Below are 23,584 nucleotides of genomic sequence, written 5' to 3'. Positions count from 1 at the left end.
CCAAGAAGAAAAGATTTACACTCTAAAGTGGATACTAGACAATGAGTTCACAAGACAATGTGCAGTATCAGCTTTTAAGTATAAATATTTACCATAAGACTGTGCTGGCACACTGATGAAAGCTGTGCTAGAGAGGTAGAGAGATTATTCAGGAAATGAAAATAAGCGTTTCCTGGAGATACACCAAATTCCTGCTGAGAAGTCTGTCACATGACTATCAGATCTTCTCAGGTCAATCTGACTTTTCTGTTCCATCAGTATAGAGCCTATGAAATTAATATAAAGATTCCACAACAAAAATAGCCAATTGTTTCTAGTTATACATATTTTTTTAATATTCTTTTCCATTATGGTTTATCATAGGGTATTGAATATAGTGCCCTGTGCTATACAGTAGGACCCTGTTGTTTATCTATCCGATATGTAAAAGCTTGGAGGTAAGAAAATTAAACAACAAAGAAGAAAGGCTCTGTAGCCTCAGAGCTTGATTCATATCTCAGCTCCCAGATACTATCTATTAGCATGATAGTCTGAAAGTGACTTTCCTCAGTCTCCTCATTTGTAAAGCAGAGGTGATGATGTCTGCTCCCAGGGGTGTAATGAAGATTAGACGTAACATGCCTGACATCATGCTTGGCACACAGTATACCTCTAAACATGGTAGCTGCCAACTAATAGAAGTTAATTCACCTTTATATATCATACATAAAATTCATTATCAGGTAGCATGTCTACTTGCCTAAGTAGGAATACTTGGTACCACATGGCAGGTGAGTCACAATTGGCAACAGGAGAGATTTTATAATCTATAACAGCCAGCATCCACTTGGCCAATGGACCTTAGAAGTGTGAAGCATTCAGAGTCTGCCTAAACAAATGCAAGAAGGGGCCACTCTAAGGAAAGGCCTAGCAAGAGAGTCAGGAAGAATAAAACCCGATGAGAGGCTAAAATGAACAGAAAGAGAATGCAGACATGAGACTCCATGATGATGAAGACCGTGATGACAGTAACAGCTTATATTTAAATAGTGTTTTTCAAAGTGCTTTTCATATTTATCATCTAATGTAATTTTCACCTCTGAAGTAAGCATGATAAATATTATCTTTTCTTCATTGGGGGAAACAATAACACAGAAAGGTCAGATGGCTTATCCAAGTTTAGAGTAGAGTTGGGTTGTTATACTCCACATCTCTTAGTTTCCAGAGGAAAAGTCTATACCATTCTCCTTCTGCTTTGCTACAGGCTCCTTATCATAGCCTGCCCTCCACTAGAAAGAGTAAAAGACTTATGCATTAGTGCCCATGAAATTGAAAGGTAACAAGTGTGTACAACAGAATGCCTTAAATGTAAAGCTAGACCATCTAGTGCAAGTGTTCTATTTTATAGGTGATAAAACTGAGGCCCTGGGAGACCAGAAGATTTAAGCTTATATAGTTATTTACTGATGGAGCTGTGACTAGTATAGATATCTTTTCCATTACACTAAGGTTATGACTATAACTCTCTAATTTATTTCAAGAAAACTCATAAATGAAACTTAATCGATCAAATTTATTTGCTCTACCATTAACAAGGGAGGAAAAAAATACCAAATCAAAGCAATCAATATTACTTGGTTTTAAGGAAACAAAAAGAAAAAAAAAAAACGCTGATGTTTTAAGGAATATAATATTGTGATTTAGTTATCAGAGAGCAGTGAGTTTCAGCATGAGAAAAGACTGGCAAGAATGTGAGGCAAGTTTATTCCTAGATATTTTATTCATAAAGACATACATATCACCTTTTTCCCCAAGATGTGGACAAAACCATCTCATTATCTAGGCCTTTGCTCCACTGTGTATCTGGGTCACGTTGTATATTTTGCTGCCATAGCTTCATTAAAAGCAATTTGGAAGAGCAATAAATAAATACAAAAATGTATACGCACAAGGTTATTTACTGTAGCACTGTTTGCAATTGCAAAATGTTGAAAACAATCTAAGTGATCATATATGGGAGAGGGGTTGAATAAATTCATAAAGTGGTGGGGAAGAAAGGAACCAACCTAAGCAACTTTGGAAACTGGCACTTTATATTACATAAGGCTAAAGACAAAATGAATTGGACGCAAATGTACTTGAGTGGTATATTTGCTTTTCACAGGGATATGGGTTAGCATTTCTGATACAAAGAGTATTCCAGGATTGAGCAAACAAGTAAATAAACTATGGATAATGAGAGCCAGGGTTTTCAAGGTCAAAAAAAAAGTTAAAAGAAGGAAAAAGAAATCAAGAATAAAAATTGTGGTGTTGAACTGGATTTGGAGGTATCAGTGTGAACTTACGGTTTTTAATATATATATTAAATATACAAATAGGTATGTGCGTGTGTATGTGTGTAAAAAAGTGCAAAGTCTTTCCTACTTAGAGAAAGGTAAATTAAAACAACACTAGGGGCTTCCCTGGTGGTGCAGTGGTTGAGAGTCCACCTGCCGATGCAGGGGACACGGGTTCGTGCCCCGGTCCGGGAAGATCACACATGCCACGGAATGGCTAGGCCCGTGAGCCATGGCCGCTGAGCCTGCGCGTCTGGAGCCTGTGCTCCGCAACGGCAGAGGCCACAACAGTGAGAGGCCCGCGTACCGCAAAAGAAAAAAAAAACAACGCTAGGATACCATTTCTCACTTGTCAGACTATTTTTCTATGCATGCACAGTTTTGCATTACATTATATTATCAAGAGTATAATCTAGTCTTGAAAATAGCTTTTTTTCTCCCATTCTCCACTCTCAAAATAGTAGGGTTCCCCGATTAACATCAAAGACATTTCCCTGATGCTGTTCAGGATCCCTGACGCCCCAGCATCTGCTAACCTTAAAATTCACACTTTCCTTGAGATTTAATTCTACCAGATACAGATAGATTTCTTTCAGCACTTAGGCCTTTTAGTTCTGGTCTGCCACTCACTAGCTGAATGACATTGGGCAAGTCACTTAATAACAACAAACCTTGATCCACTCATCTGTAAAACATAACATCTGTCCTTGCATGGTCACAGAATTACAATGAGATTCCAAAGGCAGCTTTTATAAACTATATGTCCTTTTACAAATGTTAGGTTATTTTAATAATAATGCAGGCCATGGACTTCCCTGGCAGTCCAGTGGTTAAGACTCCGCACCTCCACTGCAAGGGGCATGGGTTAGATCCCTCGTCAGGGAACTAAGATCCCACATGCCACACGGCACGGCCAAAAAAAAATGCAGGCCATTTAATTAATAATTTACTAGTTGTTATTCACTGTATTTTAAAATATCTGTGACTCAGCAAAGAAGAAATTATCACATCTAATAAAAGTCATGAAATAATAAATAGAGCTTCCACCAACCTGGCCATTTGCTTGTAAGCTTCTTCAGCTACTGCAAAGATATGTGGATCCATATCACCCATGTTCTGACCGCTATATGCATTAATAATATCTTCTCCATAAATAGGCAGCTGTTCATAAGGATTTATAGCTACTAGGACTATACCTGGGGAGAAAGGTAAACAAAAGCAAAAGAAGAAGTCACTAATATCCTCATGGGCATATCAAACTAGGTAAAGTGAGAATCATAGTTAATACCAATTCAATTTCAGTTAATATTGAACTAACAAATTGTTAAGGGTCAAAATATATCATAGCCTTTGCCTCTGAACCCATTATACCTAGTCCTAACTAAAACACCATTTACGAACTAGACTAGGTGATTTAAAATAATAAAAACGGTGGCAATGTTGAAAGGACTTTAAATATTTTTGTAATATTTAAACCAAAAATTCCACTTCTAGAAATTTATCCAAATGAAATAATCATAGATTCACATAAAGGGTTTTTTTTGAAATAAAGATGTTTATCATAATGTTATTCATAACAGTGAAAAGTGGAAACAAAGTATATAATAAAGGGAGAGTGGTTATGTACAGCACAGGGAACTATATTTAATATCCTGTGATAAACCTTAATGCAAAAGGATGAAAAATATATATATATATGTACAACTGAGTCACTTCGCTGTATAGCAAAAACTAAACACAACATTGTGAATCAACTATACTTCAATAAAATTTTTTTTAAAAAGGGAGAGTGGTTTAATACGTATTATTATATCCATGTAACAGACTATTGAGCTACCACCACAAATCATGTTTATAAAAAATATTGTGTCATAGGAAAACATGACACAAAACTATATATAGACTGATTCCAATTTTATATCTATTTATACTCTCTCACATATACACACAGGATATAAGACAACATAATACTGGTTATTTTTCAGTGGTAAATTACATGTAATTCTTTTTCATTTTTTATACTTTTTTTGGTATTTCCTTACATTTTACAGCAAGTATATATTAATAAAGTCATTCATTCAACAAATATTTGACTACAGCTAGCTTTCAAGTCATTACTAAGTGCTATATTTATAACAGTAAGCAAACAAAAAGACAAATCTAAATGGAGTATAACCTTTAAAAATTGTAGGGACTTCCCTGGTGGCGCAGTGGTTAAGAATCCACCTGCGAATGCAGGGGACACGGATTCCATCCCTGGTCCGGAAAGATCCCACACGCCGTGGAGCAACTAAGCCTATGGGCCACAACTACTGAGCCTGTGCTCTAGAGCCTGTAAGTCACAACAACTGAGCCCACGGGCCACAACTACTGAAGCCCTCGTGCCTCGAGTCTGTATTCTGCAAGAAGAGAAGCCACCACAATGAGAAGCCTGCACACCACAACAAAGAGTAGCCCCTGTTCGCCACAACTGGAGAAAGCCCATGTCAGCAACAAAGACCCAACACAGCCAAAAAAAGCAAAACAAAACAAAAAGTGTATCACTGTACTGTATACCTGTAAGTTATATAACATTGTACATCAATTATATTTCATTAAAAAATTTTTTAACAAAAGGAAAAAATTTTGCCCTTATGAACCTTATATTCTAGAGGGAAATTCTAGAGGGAAAAATTAAAAAATTTTTTAACAAAAGGAAAAAATTTTGCCCTTATGAACCTTATATTCTAGACAATAAAATAAATATATATTTATATAATATATATATAAAAAAATATATATCATAGGTTAGACAGTAGTAAGGAAAAGGGGGGAAAATTAAACAGAGAAGGAAGATAGACAACTAGGAGAAGAAAAGATAGGGTGGACAGGAAAGGCTTCACTGAGAAGGTAGCATATGTGCAAGAAAAAAATAAATTGAAGAAAAATGAAAATTCAGAAAAATAAATATTCAGTCAATAGGTAGGGAAGAAAAAGAGCAAATATCAAGGATATAAAAGGTATAAATTCTTTTAAGAAGAAAAGATACCTGTTCCTTTCCAAAACAGGAGCGTAATGAAGAAATGCTGAGTGCTGAGTTGGGTACACCAAGCAAACAGATTTAGAAGGAAATGAATGGAAATCCCAGACCTGGGTCTCAGCAGAGAATGATTAGTGAAAGAAGGATAAGAAGTCAGTAGAGAAAAAAAAGCTGGGGACATGGGAGAAAATAAGAATTGTCCCCATGCACAATATTTCCATGGTCCTGTCCATTAGAGAAAAGAATTCACAGTTCACTCAGACAGCAACGCACACTCACCACAATATGTATAAATAAGTTTGGAATCAATAAAGCGGACTCTGAGATTGTGGAGTACAGCAGGCTCGTGAAGATAGCTGAGGGCTGTGAGGTCATTTTCACCCACAAGTATGTCAGGGTTTCTTAAGTGAGGCAGCTCCTTCGTCTTTGGATCTAGACGATATTCCAAATCCTGAAAATGCACAAGATATAGCATCTGGATAAATAATGACAATAAACCCAAAACAGGCACATACATTTTGCTTATTTCCTATTCCTGATTTGCTTCTCAGCGATCAAATGCATTCTTTTCCTGGCACCTTCCAAAACCACAGAAACTGGTGGAAATGGCAAAAAAAATAAGGAGAGTCTTTGTTTTCACTAGATGTGTTAACTCATATTAACAATTTTTGATAATACACTTTGAAAAGTCAAAGCCTAGAATTTTTTTTACCTAGTTACTAGACCAGAGTTTTTAATCTTTAGTTAAATAAGCTTTTTTTTTTTCCTCTTCACCTATTATAAGTGACAGACAGCATAAGAGAGTGGTAAGAGGTTGGCTCTAGAGCCAGATCAACCCAGGTTCAAATCCTAAAACTGGTTCTTACTCCTTTTGTGGTCTTGGGTATATTATTTAACCTAAATCTTTCATTTGTAAAATGGGCATAATGGAAATTGCTCATAGGGGTGTGGTAAAAATTAAGTGAGACAGTGCCTGGTATGTGCTACGTACTTGGGAACTCCTGAACCCTGAGAGGTCCAAGAATCCCCTAAAATTAGGTGTTAACACTTTGTGTGTATGAACATATGTGTAAATATATACATATATGTGTATTTTTTAAAAAACACAGTCCATAGTTTTTATTCAACTTTTAATGAGGTGCTTGGGCCCCCAAATTAAGAAGTACTACTCACTTTAAAGCCAAGGGAATATGGCTTTATGGCAAAGCCAAGCATGGAGATTGTTACTCAACTACGTATTAAGGACAAACAACACACGACACATGAAAAGGAAAAAAAAATGGCAATATAATTGCAGAGAGGGACAAGCTGATTTTGTAAAAAGACTTTTGTTAATACTAAAGAGATATATAGAGGTCAAATGTTCAAATCAGGTTGGAATGACTGCAAAATGGGGAGGAAATTTTTACAATCTCTCTGCCTGTTTATTAGGGTATAATAATAAAACTTTTCCAAAGCAGACTGGTCCTTGCATCGGCTCCTGCCATACAAAAAAGCCACTTCTGGCTGTGTGATCTCAGGTAGACTACTTAATGTTTTGGTTTCCTTATTTGGAAAATGGTTATAATACCACCCGTGAACCCACAGGATTGCTGTGAGAATTAACATAAGAAAATATAGGGACTCCCTTGGTGGTCCAGTGGTTAAGACTCCGCCCTTCCACTGCAGGGGGCACGGGTTCAATCCCTGGTTGGGGAACTAAGATCCCACATGCACGGCCAAAAAAGAAGAAGAAAATATAGCCTAAGGTACCTAACATCACACCTCACAGAGTGGATGATCAATGAATGTTGAATAAATTAGTTCCTTAGTTAGCAGTCAAGGCCCTCAATTCTTCCCTGCCTTCTTTCTGAATAATCTCCTTGTCTCTGTTTTGCTCTCCTAAAATTCATCCTCCATACTGCCAACAGTGAGTCCTTTCTAAAACACAAACCTGGCACCCTTCTGTTTAAAAACACTAAAATCACTCCCCATAGCACACCAGTTGAAGTCCAAGAGTTTCAGCATGAACACCAGGCCCTCTGTGATCTGGTTCCCACCTCCATCCTCTTGCCAGTCCTGTACCCTCACTTCACATCCCAACAACATGGAACTAGTGAAGTTCCCCAAACACACATCACTGTACAAGCCTCCCTGCCTTTGTCCATGCTTTTCTAGATCCCTGAAATGCACTCCTCCTTGTCTACTCATTCTTTAGACAATGCCTCTCTGACCCTTAACCTTCACCAGTCCCTCTGGCCACTACCCACTCTGTTCTATTTTTGTTTCTTGTTTATATTTATTATATCATGTGTCACACTATTCATAAGTATATGTACTTTTCCTACCTGACATTAATGTCAGAGAGCATATCTTTTGCCACCTCTTAACATGGTATATAGCAGGTACCTTAACGCACAAGCCTTGAATTAGTACACACACCTTTCTAAATCTCTGCTCCAGTCAACTTGTCATATTCACTATCTCCAAAATATATTCCAGTCCTCACAAAGTCTACTCCCTTCTCTTTGTTAATCCAAATTCTATCTAGTCAAAATTCTTCCTTCTCTTTGAAGCCTTCCTTGAAGGAGTCCACAGTGATACTTCCCTCTATTGGGATCCTAAAGTCCTCACTGTCTTTACAGTACAGCAGAGTGGTAATGAGCACAGACCAGAAAGGCAATCTCCTGGCTTTAACTCCCAGCTTCATCCCTTAATGCGTGTATAACCCGGAACAAGTCCCAAACTCTCTGAGCCTCAGGTTCTTCATCCATAAAGTGGTAAAGATAATAGCCCAACCTCACAGGATTGTTATGAGGATTAAGTGAGTTACAGCATATAAAGCACTTAGAACTATACCTGTACATAGTAAGTGCTCAATATATATTAACAGTCAGGACAGCATTATTCACTTGGCAGTTAATCATAAGCTTATCTTTTGACATCTTAATATTGCTGTGTTGAACTACTTTTTATATCCTATATTTTCCTGGCTAGATTATAACTTGTTTAGAGGAAATTAACGCCATAAAGGTTTTTAAGAAAAAAGTGTGACATGCCCTGTTAAATGCAGTGGAGAGATTTGGGTAGAACTAAGACTCCACTCATGCAGTGAATGCTGATGGGAAAGAGATACAACTGGTTTTAAGTTTTTCTGGCCACTAGCAAAGTATTTTATATAACAGCTTCTAAGCAAATATTTTTCAAATATCTAGTTCCAGCAAATATCATATCTCAAACTGGCTCCTTAAATGTTGCTTTCTTAGTTAATGTGAATAATTTTAATAGTATCCTAAACAAAATACAGATAAACAGGAATATCTTTGGGAGGATTAGATGTGAATCTAAACCAGGTCATAATAAATTCATAAATCAAAATAATGGATGTTTAAAAGTACCTGTTATTTTCACTAAGCCATTGGGATAGAAAATTGAGTTTGCCATTTTGCTATTTTTGATAATTAAGTAAGTGAAAATATTATATTAATTCAAAATTTATCTTCCAAGTGAAGTTAAATATGTCACAGCAAATTTACACTTTTGAATTTCCTTCACTTTATGCCAATAACAACAAATAAAAGCAAAATTCTTACCCTTCCATCCTCAAGGTGAAGCAGGAGGATTTTATCTCCTGGCTTATAATCTTTGAGCAACTCTGCTGACTTCCAAACTTCCTTGGGATCAGGTATCCAAACCCTGGCAAACTAGAAGACAAAAAGAAAAAAAAATTTTAAACCAGCAAATCAAGCATTCTTGACCTGCGCTAAACATGAGGAGATTTTCAACTAAATCTGGAAAGAAGCACCTTTGTGTTTTGTCAACAGCAAGCTCCAGCTCAGATTTCCACAAGTATTTTGGAAACAGTAATGAGTAGGTAGTTTGCCAAAGGTTAGATTACCAAGAGCTAGGTGTTAACAACACTTACAGATAGCAGACAGAGGCTAAGGCCCTTACACTCACCAGAGACAAGATATTTAAATAGCAAACATCACTCTGACAACCAACTTCCCCTTTATCCTGTCTCTATCTCTGGGGAAGGTATCCAAAGAGAAACAGGTCAGAAGTCAGTCTATTATTACCACTGTCTTTTTATGATTCTTTTCCATCTTAACCAATGAGATCGGTAGCTCTGCAGAAACAACTATACCAGAACTGGGTCAGTCTGGAAGGTATATATAACTTAGATGTTGAGACAGAGAGCAAGCTCAACTTGACAATGCCCCTTTCTATTGCCTCTATCACCTCCAACCCTACTTTCCACTCTCCCCTTAGACCCCCAGTGAAAATACACATGGCAGCCCTGAGGAAGAGGGCTAAGCTTGTTCAGCCACATCCAGTGTGAAGACTGGGAAGGAAGACAAGAAGGCAAGGTCCCAAGATCCCATGAGAAACCTAGAAATGGGATGTGGCAGCAAGAGTCAGGGAGGAATTAGAAATAGGGCTGGACACACCTACCCACTGAGTCTGCTCAGGTACTTCGTGAAACAGAAGCAGTTAGCGACAGATAACCCAAGCCAAAGTGAACCAGCCCCGACAGAGCTCCCAGCAAGACAAGGGAGGGTCCAGTGTCACATAACAGCTCTGTCACCAGCTGTCTCCACTAGCTAATAGAGGGTGTGACTTTCCTGCAATGCTCCCCATTCCCTATTTTACTCATGCTGCTCTAGTTTTACCCCTCATTACCTTGTGAGTCCCTCAAATATCTCACTTATGATTCCTCAGACCTTATTTTAGTTATTTATGGATCTGTCCACCTCCTACACTAGGCTGCATGCTCCTTAAGCCATCTTTGAGCCCCCTAGAGGTTGGCTCAGCTCCTTGCCCACAGTTCGTGGGGCATTTGTCTTGATTTTATGTAAGACAGAGGTAGGACAAGGGAAGGAAACAAAGTCAGGAGAATGGGGATGAGAGGTAGCAAAGGCAAACATCACAGACCCACCTCAGGATTTTTCCTGAAGCCACAAAGCACAGCTGAGATGGGGTAGGAGTCAGAGACTCAGGGAAGAGATTCATGGAGTAGTAGGCAAAGAAAGGGTAAACACTGATGTAGGAACTGTAGGAGAAGGATAAACAAGGATTTGGGATCTGAGGTACTGTGACTAAAGCCACAAAAACTGCAGGAGATGAAGAAGAGAGAAAAAGCCTTAAACTAGATACACTAAAATATAAACACACATCAAAGATTTATGACAATCCAAAGGTAGCCCTAATTAGAAAGGAGAGTAAGGGCAAAAATGGAGATGGGCTAAATCTTATGGAAACAGTCAAAATCTGAGAAAAGAATGCTAGCACAGATTTAAGTTGCATAGTAGCTTTCAAGGAAAATAAAAACCATCTGTTCTTCTACAATACAATTTATGATGAGGTAATTCTGACCGAGTCTAATGGGAAAGCACTGGTAAGGTGGGTTCAGGGGACATGCCTGCACTGGTATGTGCAGAGAGGAGCACCAAACAGCACTGGTTCAACCTAGCATGGTTTCTCAGGGGTTACACCCATCCTGTGTGCGTAAGGAGGTAGCAGGCATTTTTCTTACTGTATCCTACCACAAGGACAACACTCAAGAGGTCCTTGATTAATGCAGATGACTCACTGGAAGTTTTGCTAACTTGCATTTTGTCAGTCAAGGAACCCTAAAGTGTGGGCACCAAGAGTAATTGTTTCTGATGCCTCAGACACTTTGGGAACAAGACTGACAGCACTAACAGTAAATGACCAGTCCCTGAACCCCAAAAACTCTGACCCATGTGATTCTCTCTCCTTCCCCAAACTCCCACACACATAATTTGCTTTTCATACAGCACATGTGCACATCTTTCCTAGCTCCCCTATTAAATAATAAGCAGCTTGGCAACATGGAATCTGCTTGGTTCATTTTTGATACCCCATTGTGAATGTTCACAAAAAATGAATGCTTTATGTGACAATTCAAACAAGCCTATAATAAAAACTAAGTGTCCCTCTAGGCTATGAACTGAAGCAGAAGAAAAATCCCAAATCATCAACACCCCTTCCCCTGGACGCTGACATTAACATTGACACTCCATATGGTTACTAAGTAATTCACATAACCCTTAAGGCATGTTTTTGAGGTAGAAAATTCTATGGAATTTTCTATTCCTACTATGCTAAAGCACATAATGGGCTTCCAGAAATTACACACACACACACAAATATCTGTTGAATGAAAGAGTGATATAATGAACTACCATATACCCACCACTTAGGTTCAAAAATAGAACATTACTCCTCAGTGGGATATATTCTTAAACATTTCATTTTCTCTCCATTTTCAATCACTACTGCCATTGCCCGGTCATGCCAAACTATGTTTTTGCAGTATCCTGAATAAGCCCTGCTGCCTTACATTTGCTTTGCCTATTTCCTCCATCTGAAACACAACCCCTCCCCCTTTCAGATAGCAGACTCCTATGTATTCTTCACGTCTGTGTTAAAGTACCTCCTTCTCTAAGAAGACTTTCCTGACTTATCATCATCATTTGGCACTCTGTTCTCAATGTCCTCATTACCTCATACAATCTTCCTCTAGAATCCTTATCCCACTAAATGATGACTTTGCTTGCCTGTCTCACTCAGTAGACTGTAGGTTCCTTGAGAGGAGGGGTGCATCTTATTCATCTCTGTCTCTTCAGCACTTAACAAAGGGCTTGCCTAATAATTTCTTAATAAACTTTTGTTATATGAATGTTCCTGGCCTTAGACATTATACTCTAAGAGGGTAGATTAAAAGAAGTATTGGCCAGAGGCTCCCAGAATCTTCTAAAAGGGTCTATAATTTCCAGAAGTAGAGAAAGATGAAAGTGACATTGGAGAGTTGAGTTATACAGGAAATCTTGGTGTGACAGAAGGAAAAAGAGCCAGACATGAAAGGAGTACAGAAGTAATGAAACACCCTTTCCTCCCCCCCACCACAAACCTCCATCCCTTCATAATTCATGTATTTAGAGTGGAAGCTATACCTCACTTCCAGAACAGAGAGCCCCACTTCCAATCCCACCACAAATTCTTTACTTAGAAGGCAAAGAGGTGTTGTGACCACCACTTCTACCAGCCATCTCCTGGAGCAGCAAAGGGGAGAACAGATGGGAAGAAAGGTAGGCCAAGGGGTTAGAGCAGGGAAAGAGGGTCACACTAAAATGGCGGAAGGAGAAAAGATCAGCTGGAGTGAACACAAGGTGCATTCTGAGTAGGGCTGGAAGTAAAGAGCAAAAGTGTCCTGTGCCCCTACTGCAGCTTTTTAACAGATACAAGCATACCTCATTTTATTGTGCTTTGCTTTATTGTACTTTGCAGATATGGCTTTTTTACAAATTGAAGGTTTGTGGCAACCCTGTTTCAGGCAAGTCTACTGGTGCCATTTTCCAACAGGATTTGCTGACTTCATCTCTGTGTCACATTTTGATAATTCTCACAATATTTGAAACTTTTTCATTATTGTTTTATTTGTTATGGTGATCCGTGATCTTTGATGTTACTATTGTAATTGTTTTACGGTGCCGTGAACCGCACCCACATAAGATGACGAACCTAAATGATAACGTTGTGTGTGTTCTGACTGCTCCACCAACTACTGGCTCTTTGCCTGTCTCTTCCTCTCCTTGGGCCTCCCTATTCTCTGAGACACAACAATATTGGTATTAGGCCAATTAATAATCTTATAATGGCCTCTAAGCATTCAAGTGAAAGGAAGAGTTGCAGGCCTCTCACTTTAAGTCAAAAGCTAGAAATGATTAAGCTTAGTGAGGATGGTGCATCAAAAGCTCAGATAGGCTGAAAGCACTTACACCAAATAGTTGGCCAAGTTGTGAATGCAAAGAAAAAGTTCTTGAAGGAAATTAAAAGTGCTACTCCAATGAACACGCAAATGATAAGAAAGAGGAACAGCCTTATTGCTGATATGGAGAAAGTTTTAGCACCTGGAAGGCAGATCAAACCAGAACATTCCCCTAAGCCAAAGCCAAATCCAGAGCAAGGCTCTAACTCTGTTCAATTACAGGAAGCCTGAGAGAGGTGAGGAAGCTGAAGAAAAATGTGAAGCTAGCGGAGGTTGGTTTGTGAGGTTGAAGGAAAGAAGCCATCTCCATAACATGAGTGCAAGGTGAAGCAGCAAGGGCTGATGTAGAAGCTACAGCAAGTTATCCTGAAGATCTAGCTAAGATAATGAAGGTGGCTACACTAAACAACAGATTTTCAGTGTAGACAAAACAGCCTTATTTTGGAAGAAGATGCCATCTAGGACTTTCATAGCTAAAGAAAAGTCAACGCTTGGCTTCAAAGCTTCAAAGGACAGGCTGACTCTCTTGTTAGAGGCCAGTGGAGATGGTGATTTGAAACTGAAGCCAGTGCTCACTTACCATTCCCCAAAACCTAGGGTCCTTAAGAATTATGCTAAAACTACTCTGCCTATGCTCTATAAATGGAACAAAGCTTGGATGACAGCACACCTGTTGACAACATGGTTTACTGAATATTTTAAGCCCACTGTTGAGACCAATTGCTCAGGAAAAAAAAAGATTCCTTTCAAAATGTTACTGCTCATTGACAAGGCACCTGGCCATCCAAGACCTCTGATGGGGAGGTAAAACAAGATTAATATTGTTTTCATAACTATTAACACAACATTCATTCTGCAGCTCACAGATGAGGAGTCATTTTGACTTTCAAGTCTTATTCTTTAAGAAATACTTTTTTTTTTTTTGCAGTACGCGGGCCTCTCACTGCTGTGGCCTCTCCCGTTCCGGAGCACAGGCTCCGGACACACAGGCTCAGCGGCCATGGCTCACGGGCCCAGCCGCTCCGCAGCATGTGGAATCCTCCCGGACCGGGGCACGAACCCATGTCCCCTGCATCGGCAGGCGGACTCTCAACCACTGCGCCACCAGGGAAGCCCAAGAAATACTTTTTTTTTTTTTAAGAAATTTATTTATTTATTTTTGGCTGCGTTGGGTCTTTGTTGCTGCATGCAGGCTTTGTCTACTTGTGTCAAGCAGGGGCTACTCTTTGTTGCGGTGCACGGGTGCCTCATTGTGGTGGCTTCTCTTATTGTGGGGCATGGGCTCTAGGTGCACAGGCTTCAGTAGTTGTGGCACATGGGCTCAGTAGTTGTGGCTTGCGGGCTCTAGCGCGCAGGCTCAGTATTTGTGGCACACGGGCTTAGTTGCTCCATGGCATGTGGGATCTTCCTGGACCGGGGCTCGAACCCATGTTCCCTGCATTGGCAGGCGGATTCTTAACCACTGAGTCACCAGGAAAGTCCCAATAAATACTTTTTTTATTCTTTAAGAAATACTTTTCATTGCCATAGACAGTGATTCCTCTAATGGAACTGGGCAAAGTAATTGAACCATTCTGGAAAGGAGTCACCATTCTAGATGCCATTAAGGACGTTTGTGATTCATGAGAATAGGTCAAATACCAACATTAACAGAAGTTTAAAAGAAGTTGATTCCAGCCCTCATGGATGCCTTTGAGGAGTTCAAGACTTCAGTGGAGGAAGTAATTACAGATGTGGTAGAAATGGCAAGAGAACTAGCATTAGAAGTGGAGCCTGAAGTTGTGACTGAATTAGGGCAACCTCATGATATAACTTTAATGGATGAGGAGTTGCTTCCTGTGGAGAAGCAAAGAAAGTATTTTTCTGAGAGGGAAATTTACTCCTGGTGAAGATGGCTGAAATTACAACAAAAGATTTAAACTTAGTTGATAAAGCAGCAGGGTTTGAGAGGATTGACTCCAATTTTGAAAGAAGTCCTCTGGATAAAGCACTATAAACCAGTACTGCATGATACAGAGAAATAGTTCACGAAAGGAAGAGTCAATCGATGTGGCAGATTTCACTGTTGTCTTATGAAATTGCCACAGCCATTCCAACCTTCAGTAACCATTACCCTAATCAGCAAGCAGCCATCAACATCGAGGCAAGACCCTCAACCAGCAAAAAGATTATGACCCACTGAAGGCTTAGATTATGGTTAGCATTTTTTAGCAATAAAGTAATTTTTAATTAGGTATTGTACATTGTTTTTTTAGACATAATGCTATTGTATACTTAATAGACTACAGTATAGTGTAAACATAACTTTTATTATGCACTGGGAAACCAAAAAATTATTGTGACTCACTTTATTGCGATATTCACTTTATTGTGGTGGTCCAGAACTGAACACACAGTATCTCCAAGGTATGCCTGTGCCAAGGCTTAGACCTTAAAAGTACTAGAACTGGTGGGCTTCCCTGGTGGCGCAGTGGTTGACCGTCCACCTGCCGATGCAGGGGACACGGGTTCGCGCCCCGGTCCGGGAAGATCCCACATGCCGCATAGTGGCTGGGCCCGTGAGCCATGGCCGCTGAGCCTGCGCGTCCAGAGCCTGTGCTCTGCAACGGAAGAGGCCACAACAGTGAGAGGCCCGCGTACCACAAAAAAAAAAAAAAAAGGTAGTAGATCTGGGATCCAAATCTATGTCTACACTACAAGACAAACATTCTTTCCCTTCCACCTCCCTTCTCCCTAGTAAAAACAGTAGATTTCAGAAAGAAGAAACTCGCCTCTCCCACTCCAAAATTGTTCCCCTTTGTGTTGTAATGTAAACTGCTATTAGACTGGTCCATGTCATCAGGTAAGACTTAAGACTGTCTCATCTTGGGACTTCCCTGGTAGCGCAGTGGCTAAAATTCTGCCTGCCAATGCAGGGGACCTGGTCCGGGAAGATCCCACATGCCGTGGAGCAACTAAGCCCGTGCGCCACAACTACTGAGCCTGCGTGCTGCAACTACTACTGAAGCCCACACGCCTGGAGCTCGTGCTCTGCAACAAGAGAAGCCACTGCACTGAGAAGCCTGCGCACCACAACGAAGAGTAGCCCCCGTTCACAGCAACAAGAGAAAGCCCGCACGCAGTGACAAAGACCCAACACAGCCAAAAACAAATAAAATATTAAATTACTTTGAAAAATCATTTTAAATAAATTGGGATAAAACATTCACATAACTATTAAAATCCTTAATGACTTGGGATAAAACATTCACATAACCTCTAGAGCCTTGTATTATTTGGCACTTCCTCCAGAAGGTTTTGGAGAACCAGCCTCATCTCATGACAGTCCCTACTCTATCCCCTTTCTTCACCCCACCAAGGGCCATCTGCACTGGTTTTCCTTCAACCGCTTAAACAATTCATGCTACCTCAAGCCTCAAGACCTTCTCTCATGCTTTCTCTTGGCCTGGAACCCTTAGCTTCATTGGTTATGTGACTGATTCTTACTTAATCTTTCACATCTCAGCTTAAGTATCTGTTATTTGAAAAGACCCTCCCTGACCTCTCCATCTAAATTAAGCCCTGTTGCTAATGCTTTCTCACATAATCCTGTACTTTTTCTTCACTATAAAGACCACGAAGACAGGGACTGGGTCTATTTTGCTCAAAACTGATGCCCAGAGCTAAACATATTGTCTTATCTATAACAGGTGTCTGATAAGTACCTACTGAATAAATGAATTGCCTGTTTCATCACATCTAAGACACCATCAATAATAAGACACATTCCTAATGTGAAAACCATTGTAAATGTTAGAATTCAATAAATATGACAGGTTATTATAGTACACATTGTTCTTACCCACATCTCTGACTCTATATCTCTGCATTTTTTCCCTTTTTCTGCTACTTTTTCAAATTTGTCTAAAAGAAATTTATACCCTTTCTTGAATGAGGCAGAATTTTATTTAATTTAAAAAAATTTTTTAATTTATTTATTTTTGGCTGCATTGGGTCTTGTTGCTGCATGCGGGCTTTCTCTAGTTGCGGCAAGCGGGGGCTACTCTTAGTTGTGGTGCGCGGGCTTCTCAATGCAGTGGCTTCTCTTGTTGCGGAGCACGGGCTCTAAGAACGCGGGCTTCAGAAGTTGTGACACACGGGCTCAGTAGTTGTGACTCGCGAACTCTAGAGTGCAGGCTCAGTAGTTGTGGGGCATAGGCTTATCTGCTCCACGTCATGTGAGATCTTCCCGAACCAGGGATGGAACCCGTGTCCCATGCATTCGTAGGCAGATTCTTAACCACTGCGTCACCAGGGAAGTCCCAAGGCAGAATTTTAAAAATAAAACAACCCACTTAACAAAACCCAGTTTAAGTGTTCTGACCTCTAGAAAGCCTTCCTTGACCATTAAGTTAAGGTAGGGGCTCCTGCTTGGACCTTCCATAATTTCTGGGTTTTATCTCTATGCACTTTTCACATTCCACTGTAATTATCTTCCCACAGGCCTGTCTTTTTAACTAGATTGTGACCTCCTTGAGGACAGGATCTATGATATACCCATTGGCATCATACCCATACCTGGCCCAATGCTTAGCAAAGTAGATGCCAGGAGATGTCAGTTGAATGAATGAATAACTGAATAGACGAGTCTTTAGGAGTCACAGAACTTCCACAGATTTGAAATGTGAGAAATGGTACACTAAAACACAAAGCCAGTCATGGCAGAAGCCATAGAACTGAAAATAATTTCATTAGCTACCAGTGCAAGCATGAGTCACTCACACTTAAAAATACCAAAGGCTGGCTTGCCCAAATGAAATACCATTTCCCAACAGGAAGTTCCTTTAAAGATAAGGAACAGAACATGAAGAGCCTCTGTGTTAGTAAAAGATATTCATATTTATATCTTATGTGCTAACTATCTCTCTGTCCATAGCTTGGGTAGACTTCTGATCAACAGAATTCCCTTAAAAACTGTTTGAACAAAACTCACAGTTTCTACTTTGTAGCATTAATATTTTTAATTGCATATACAACAGGCTAGGCTAATAATACAAGGTTGCAGTGTTCGTTTGATATATTGAAAGTTCAACTAGGTGTGTGATGAGTACCAAGGAGGCAGGTGCCCCCAGAGATACCCTAAGGGAAGAGAACCACAGAAGAAGTGCTGCTGGACTCAGGCCAGCTGCTGGCCATGCTTGCACCTTGATCATGGTGAGACAATTACTAGAAAACCAAGAAGCAGAAATCATTAGATATTGAGGTTATGAAACTCTAACTCAGCAATTCCCAAACTTCTAGAGACCAAGAGTACACTCTTCTTCCCTCAACTGTGACAGCCTTAAGGTGCTAAAGAGTAGTACTGAACTGACAAGAGCATCCGAATCAGCATCAGGAGCACTGAACTGACAAGGGCTGGGGGTTCTCCACAGGACTGACAGAAATTGACTAGACAATGGGGATATGAGAAAGCTCAAATTGAACTGCTGCTCTATTTTAGGATGTAAAAAATCTCCTAGTTTATGAAATAAAGGACATTGGTTCTTAAGCAAGAGTTACTCCAACTGCATATGCTGAGAGAACATTTTGAAAGACAAATGCAGCACAAGAAGCAGAGGCTGTAAAAGAACTGAGGCCTCAGCTTTTTCCTCAGACGTCAAGCTGGGGTCCTGGCACTGATGTGACCACACCCTTCTAGCTGATCAAAATGGATTTCCCTGGAAATAGAAATTTTATTCTGTCTGTGATGACTGAGGAGGACATTACTTCTTTCTATCCCTTTATAGTGGCTTCTCACTCTTACAAAAATTGTATGAGTCTATGTACTTCTTCTTAATACATAAAAAACTAAAATTTTTAAATATTGCAAAATTATCACACCTAAAATTGCTTTCCTTTTCTATTATTATACATAGAATTAGTTTTCCCTCACTCATTTTTCCTAATTTTCTTAGTTATTTAAGCTTCTATTATGGACAATTTCATAAGTTATTTTAGCATGCTTCATACAAAACAGATTCTGCTTTGCTATCTCACTCGACAGCCTTCATAAAAGCTACTCTAAATTTATTTCATTTTCAATCTGTATCTGGGATAATCAGCTTCTTCTATTTACTACCCACAGTATAAAAAGTACTTCCTTTTATTTGACCTATAATCACTTCTTCGAGGCTTCAGAAGATGCCCCCGAGTTCTTATGTATACAGTGAATAAGTCCACGTTGCCCTCTTCTTGTGAGATTTCTGAGATTTCACCAGATAAAAAGTTCATTCTTTATCCTTTCAGATTGAAGAGTCCAATGTTTTTGAACAGTGCCTTATTCTTGCTTATTTTTAATCTCTCTGAATTTCAATTTTCTCACTTACAAAATAAAGCAATTAGACAATAGAGAATTTAGAGTCAAGGTTAAGCACACCAGCTTTGGAGTCAGACGGATCCAGTGGCTCAGTACTTCCACTGGGTTGGAAGACTTGGAGCAAATTACCCAACTTCCTTCCTCAGTGACCTCACCATATAAAACTAGTTACTAATAATACTCACATCAAAGAGTTGCTAGCAGAAAAATGAGCTAAAATTTAAAGACCTTTACATTATATTGTCACCATCCCTATTCCACCCCAACCCCAGATTTAAGCACCTCATTTGGCTTAACCTAAATTCCTTTACTAGAGTCTACAATGTACTACGCAGTCTGGTCCCTGCCCTTGGGTTTAACATCACCTCATTGGGGTCTTCTCCCTTCCTCTGAGCTGACTGTGCCAGCCTTCTCTTGTTCCTAGAACACCCCAACTCTCTCTGACTTCAAGGCTGTTACTGTGCCCTCTGCTGAGAGCATCCTCCACTCAACTCCCAACGCTTCTTACAGCTGGCTCCTCACTCTTCAGGTCTCACTTTAGATGTCTCCTTTGCAGAAAGGTCCTCCCTGGCCACCCTATAAATTGATTTGTTTACTTGATTATCTGTCTCCCCAACTAGTCTGAAAGCCCTGTGAAAGCAGGGACCACCACTAATTCTAGAACCTAGAACAACGCCTGGCAAGTAATCAATAAATATGTGTGGATAAAAGTGGTTAGCATACTGTCTATATGGCTGAAAAAATAGGTCAGGACCAGGATGTGAAAGACCTCACATCTCATGTTAAGCAGTTTGGCCTTTACACTGCAGAAGATAGGGATTCATCAAAGGCCTGTAAGCAGTGTAAGAGTGACCAGATGTTTCTAATAGCCTATTTCTAATCAGCAGTTCCTTAATCACAGTCAAAAGCATATCTTGTACCACTTCTGCTTGTTATTAGTTGTTCTTCCCCCAAGTTGTGTGTATACTACTGTCACTCACATTTTAAATGTAAACAAAATTTATCTAATATACACAATGCTTCCAAAATGTCATTCATATTAGGCAAATGGGGTCTGCATTGGAGGGATTGGGAGTCATCTTTGCCTAAGAGCAGGGGCTGGGAGGGTGGTCCAGTTTGTATTATTTCATGAATGCTGGGAGCTAGAGGAAAAATTCTTACCCTGGAAGCAAGAGCCTTGGGAGTAAGTTCAATGGCAGGGGCAAGGGGAGGGACACTTAAATGAGCTATAGCTCTGAGAGAGCAAATGAGCAAGACACCTTGCAGGCTGGTTGAATCACCTAAGGAAAAGAACCCTGCTAGCCTGCTTCTCAATGAAAGCACTAAATGCTACAGGCCATTTCCCTATCCCATCTGCCTCTCTTTTTTAAAACAAATGTCCTTTTAGCTGAATTTCAGCTGGGGAAAGCAGTGGAAAAAGTTGCCCTAGGCTTTATATTTGGAAAAAAAAGGCTTGCTCAAAAGATGTTTAAGAAAAATTTAAAACTTCTGGGTGGCAAAATACATCATAAACAAAGTCAAAATACAAATTGGCTCCCCCAAAATTTTGTAGCAAACTAATTCCCTTATCATATAAAGAGCTCTTACAAATTAATAAGAAAAAGATAAATAACCCTGTAGCAAAATAGGCAAAAGAAAACAGGCAACTCTCAGAAGCATCATTAAAAAAAATTAAACATAAGATGTCCAATTCACTAATAGTTAAAGAAATGCAAAAGCACAATTTAAAATAATGTGTACTGGATTTGAAAAGATTTAAAGAGTTGATAATAACATGTGTGGGGAAGAAAGTGGACAATTAAGCATTTTCACATATTGGTGATAGGATAAGCAGGCACAACCTTTTTAGACAGCAATTTGGTAATTTCTTTTACAATGTAAAATGTATACTTCAGGGATGCATACCAAACTGGGATGCAGGCAGACTTCTGACTTTGTATTTTATGTATTTCTATATTGTACATTTCTTGATAAGTACTAGTTTTATAGTAAAACCAAAAGTTTTAAAAATATGCACATCCTTGACTCATAACGTCTTTAGGAAATTTTCCCACAAAATACTAGAAAATACAAATAATTATTTCCAAAAATGTTCTGTAGCATTGTTTGCAAAAGTGAAAACTTAGAAATCAAAATGGTTAATATATATCTACATTAATATAAAGGTTAATATAACTATAGTAATATATAGTTAAAAATTTATGGTATATCTATATAATGGAATATTAAAAAAAACAATAATAATAAGGTAGGTCTATATGTACTGACGTGGAAAGCTACTGTTGATTGGAAACGGTAAGATGCAAAACAGCATAATTTTATGATTCTATTTTTGTTTAATATATATTCATATATCCATATAATATGGTGGCTTGACAGTCAACAGGTTTTCATTTATGGTTTACACTCTTGTGAACAATGCTTAAAGTCTGTCATTAGAACATTCATCCTTCTGCCCAATCATGAATGAGTGACACCCTCTGTGAGACCTCTCTGGGGAAGGGAGACCACAGCTGGGCAGTGGGGCTGGCCGTGCCTTGGACTCCATCTCAGTGTGGCTTTGTTCCTCTCCATTAGTCTATGTGTGTCCTCCTAAAGAGATTTAAGAAAATGTTTCTTTGTAGGAGAGAGCTGTGAAAAAAAAGCCACCTGTTTGCACGTGTGATAGAAGTGAAGCTTATGTAGGTCTCTGAAAGTGACTGTTCTAACCATATGCTATCTCCTCTAACCCAATCCCCACAACCCTGCTCAGCTTTGTTCCACAGAGTCACAGGTCCCTGCCCTCCTCTCAAGCTTTCTCTCTGACCACACCTCCCCTCACTTTTTTGTGCTCCAACTCCACTGGTCTTTTTCAGTTTCTCAAAAGTGCCAGACTCTCCCTACCATGAGACTTCTCACAATCTGTGCCCTCTGCTTGGAACTCTCCTCCCCTCCCCTCATTAACAGCTTGGCTTCTTTCAAACCTCGGCTTGGCCTACACTCTTTCTGAGAAGCTCCCCTGACTGATTACCTCCTGTTGCTCTGTGTGTCTTCACAGCAATGTGAAACCTCCCCTTTTGGGTGCTTAGCACAGTTATTTGTCTCTCTCCTCCCACTAAGCTCCATCCTGTCTATTTTTACTCACTGTTGCACGTCTACCACCCAAAACAGTGCCTGGCACATGAATGAACAGTATGTGTATATGAATGTGTGATTATGGATAATATATTAAACACACCATATAAAAAGTTACCACCAGCTATGAACAAGTAGAATTTGAAATTCACTTACACTGGAAGTACCATTTACACTGGAATCCTCCAAAAATGAAATACTTATGTATAAGCCTAACAATATATGCACAAGACTTACATGAGGAAAACCACAAAACTCTGATTAATGAAATCAAAGAAGAACTAAATAAGTAGAAAGATATTCCATGTTCATGATTAGGAAGACTCAATATTGTCAAGATGTCACCTCTTCCCAACTTGACTTATAGATTCAGTGAAATCCCAATCAAAAGCCCAGCAAGTTATTTTATGGATATCTACGAAGTGATTCTAAAGTTTACAGGGAGAGGCAAAAGACCCAGAAGAGCCAATACAATACTGAAGAAGAACAAAGTTGGAGGACTGACATTATCTGACTTAAGAATTACTATAAAGCTACAGTAATAAAAAAGAGTGGGGTATTGGTGAAAGAAAAGACAAATGGATCAATGGAACAGAATAGAGAGGCCAGAAATAGATCCACATAAATGTAGTCAACTGACCTTTGACAAAGGAACAAAGACAGTATAATGGAGCAAAAATAGTCTTGTCAATAAATGGCACTGGGGACTTCCCTGGTGGTGCAGTGGTTAAGAATCTGCCTGCCAATGTAGGGGACATGGGTTCGAGCCCTGGTCCAGGAAGATCCCACATGCTGCGGAGCAACTAAGCCCGTGTGCCACAACTACTAAGCCTGTGCTCTACAGCCTGCGAGCCACAACTACTGAGCCCAACGTCCAGAGCTGGTGCTCCACAACAAGAAAAGCCACCACAATGAGAAACCTGAGAACTGCAACGAAGAGTAGCCCCTGGGCTTCCCTGGTGGTGCAGTGGTTGAGAGTCTGCCTGCCGATGCAGGGGACACGGGTTTGTGCCCCGGTCCGGGAAGAT

The 23,584-nt window shown here is 39.7% G+C and overlaps 1 protein-coding gene across 9 annotated transcripts in view; it reads right to left on the bottom strand.

Annotated features, from left to right (window-relative positions):
- The window catches only part of MYO5A (myosin VA), a 180,912-nt gene that overhangs the window by 110,820 nt on the left and 46,508 nt on the right, over positions 1-23,584 (bottom strand). For all 9 annotated transcript variants that reach the window (XM_024754316.1, XM_024754322.1, XM_024754325.1 and 6 more), the window contains exons 2-4: positions 8,907-9,017; positions 5,614-5,785; positions 3,367-3,511 (exon numbers count right to left, since the gene is read on the bottom strand). In XM_024754316.1, the coding sequence (XP_024610084.1) occupies positions 3,367-3,511; positions 5,614-5,785; positions 8,907-9,017 (428 nt within the window). The remainder of the gene's footprint in view (positions 1-3,366; positions 3,512-5,613; positions 5,786-8,906; positions 9,018-23,584) is intronic.

The sequence above is a fragment of the Neophocaena asiaeorientalis genome, unplaced genomic scaffold (genome assembly GCF_003031525.2).
Source record: "Neophocaena asiaeorientalis asiaeorientalis breed wild unplaced genomic scaffold, Neophocaena_asiaeorientalis_V1.1 scaffold391, whole genome shotgun sequence".
Classification (NCBI taxonomy): domain Eukaryota; kingdom Metazoa; phylum Chordata; class Mammalia; order Artiodactyla; family Phocoenidae; genus Neophocaena; species Neophocaena asiaeorientalis.
Note: the sequence above shows the minus strand (reverse complement) of the source record. Positions and strands in the feature narration are given on the sequence as shown.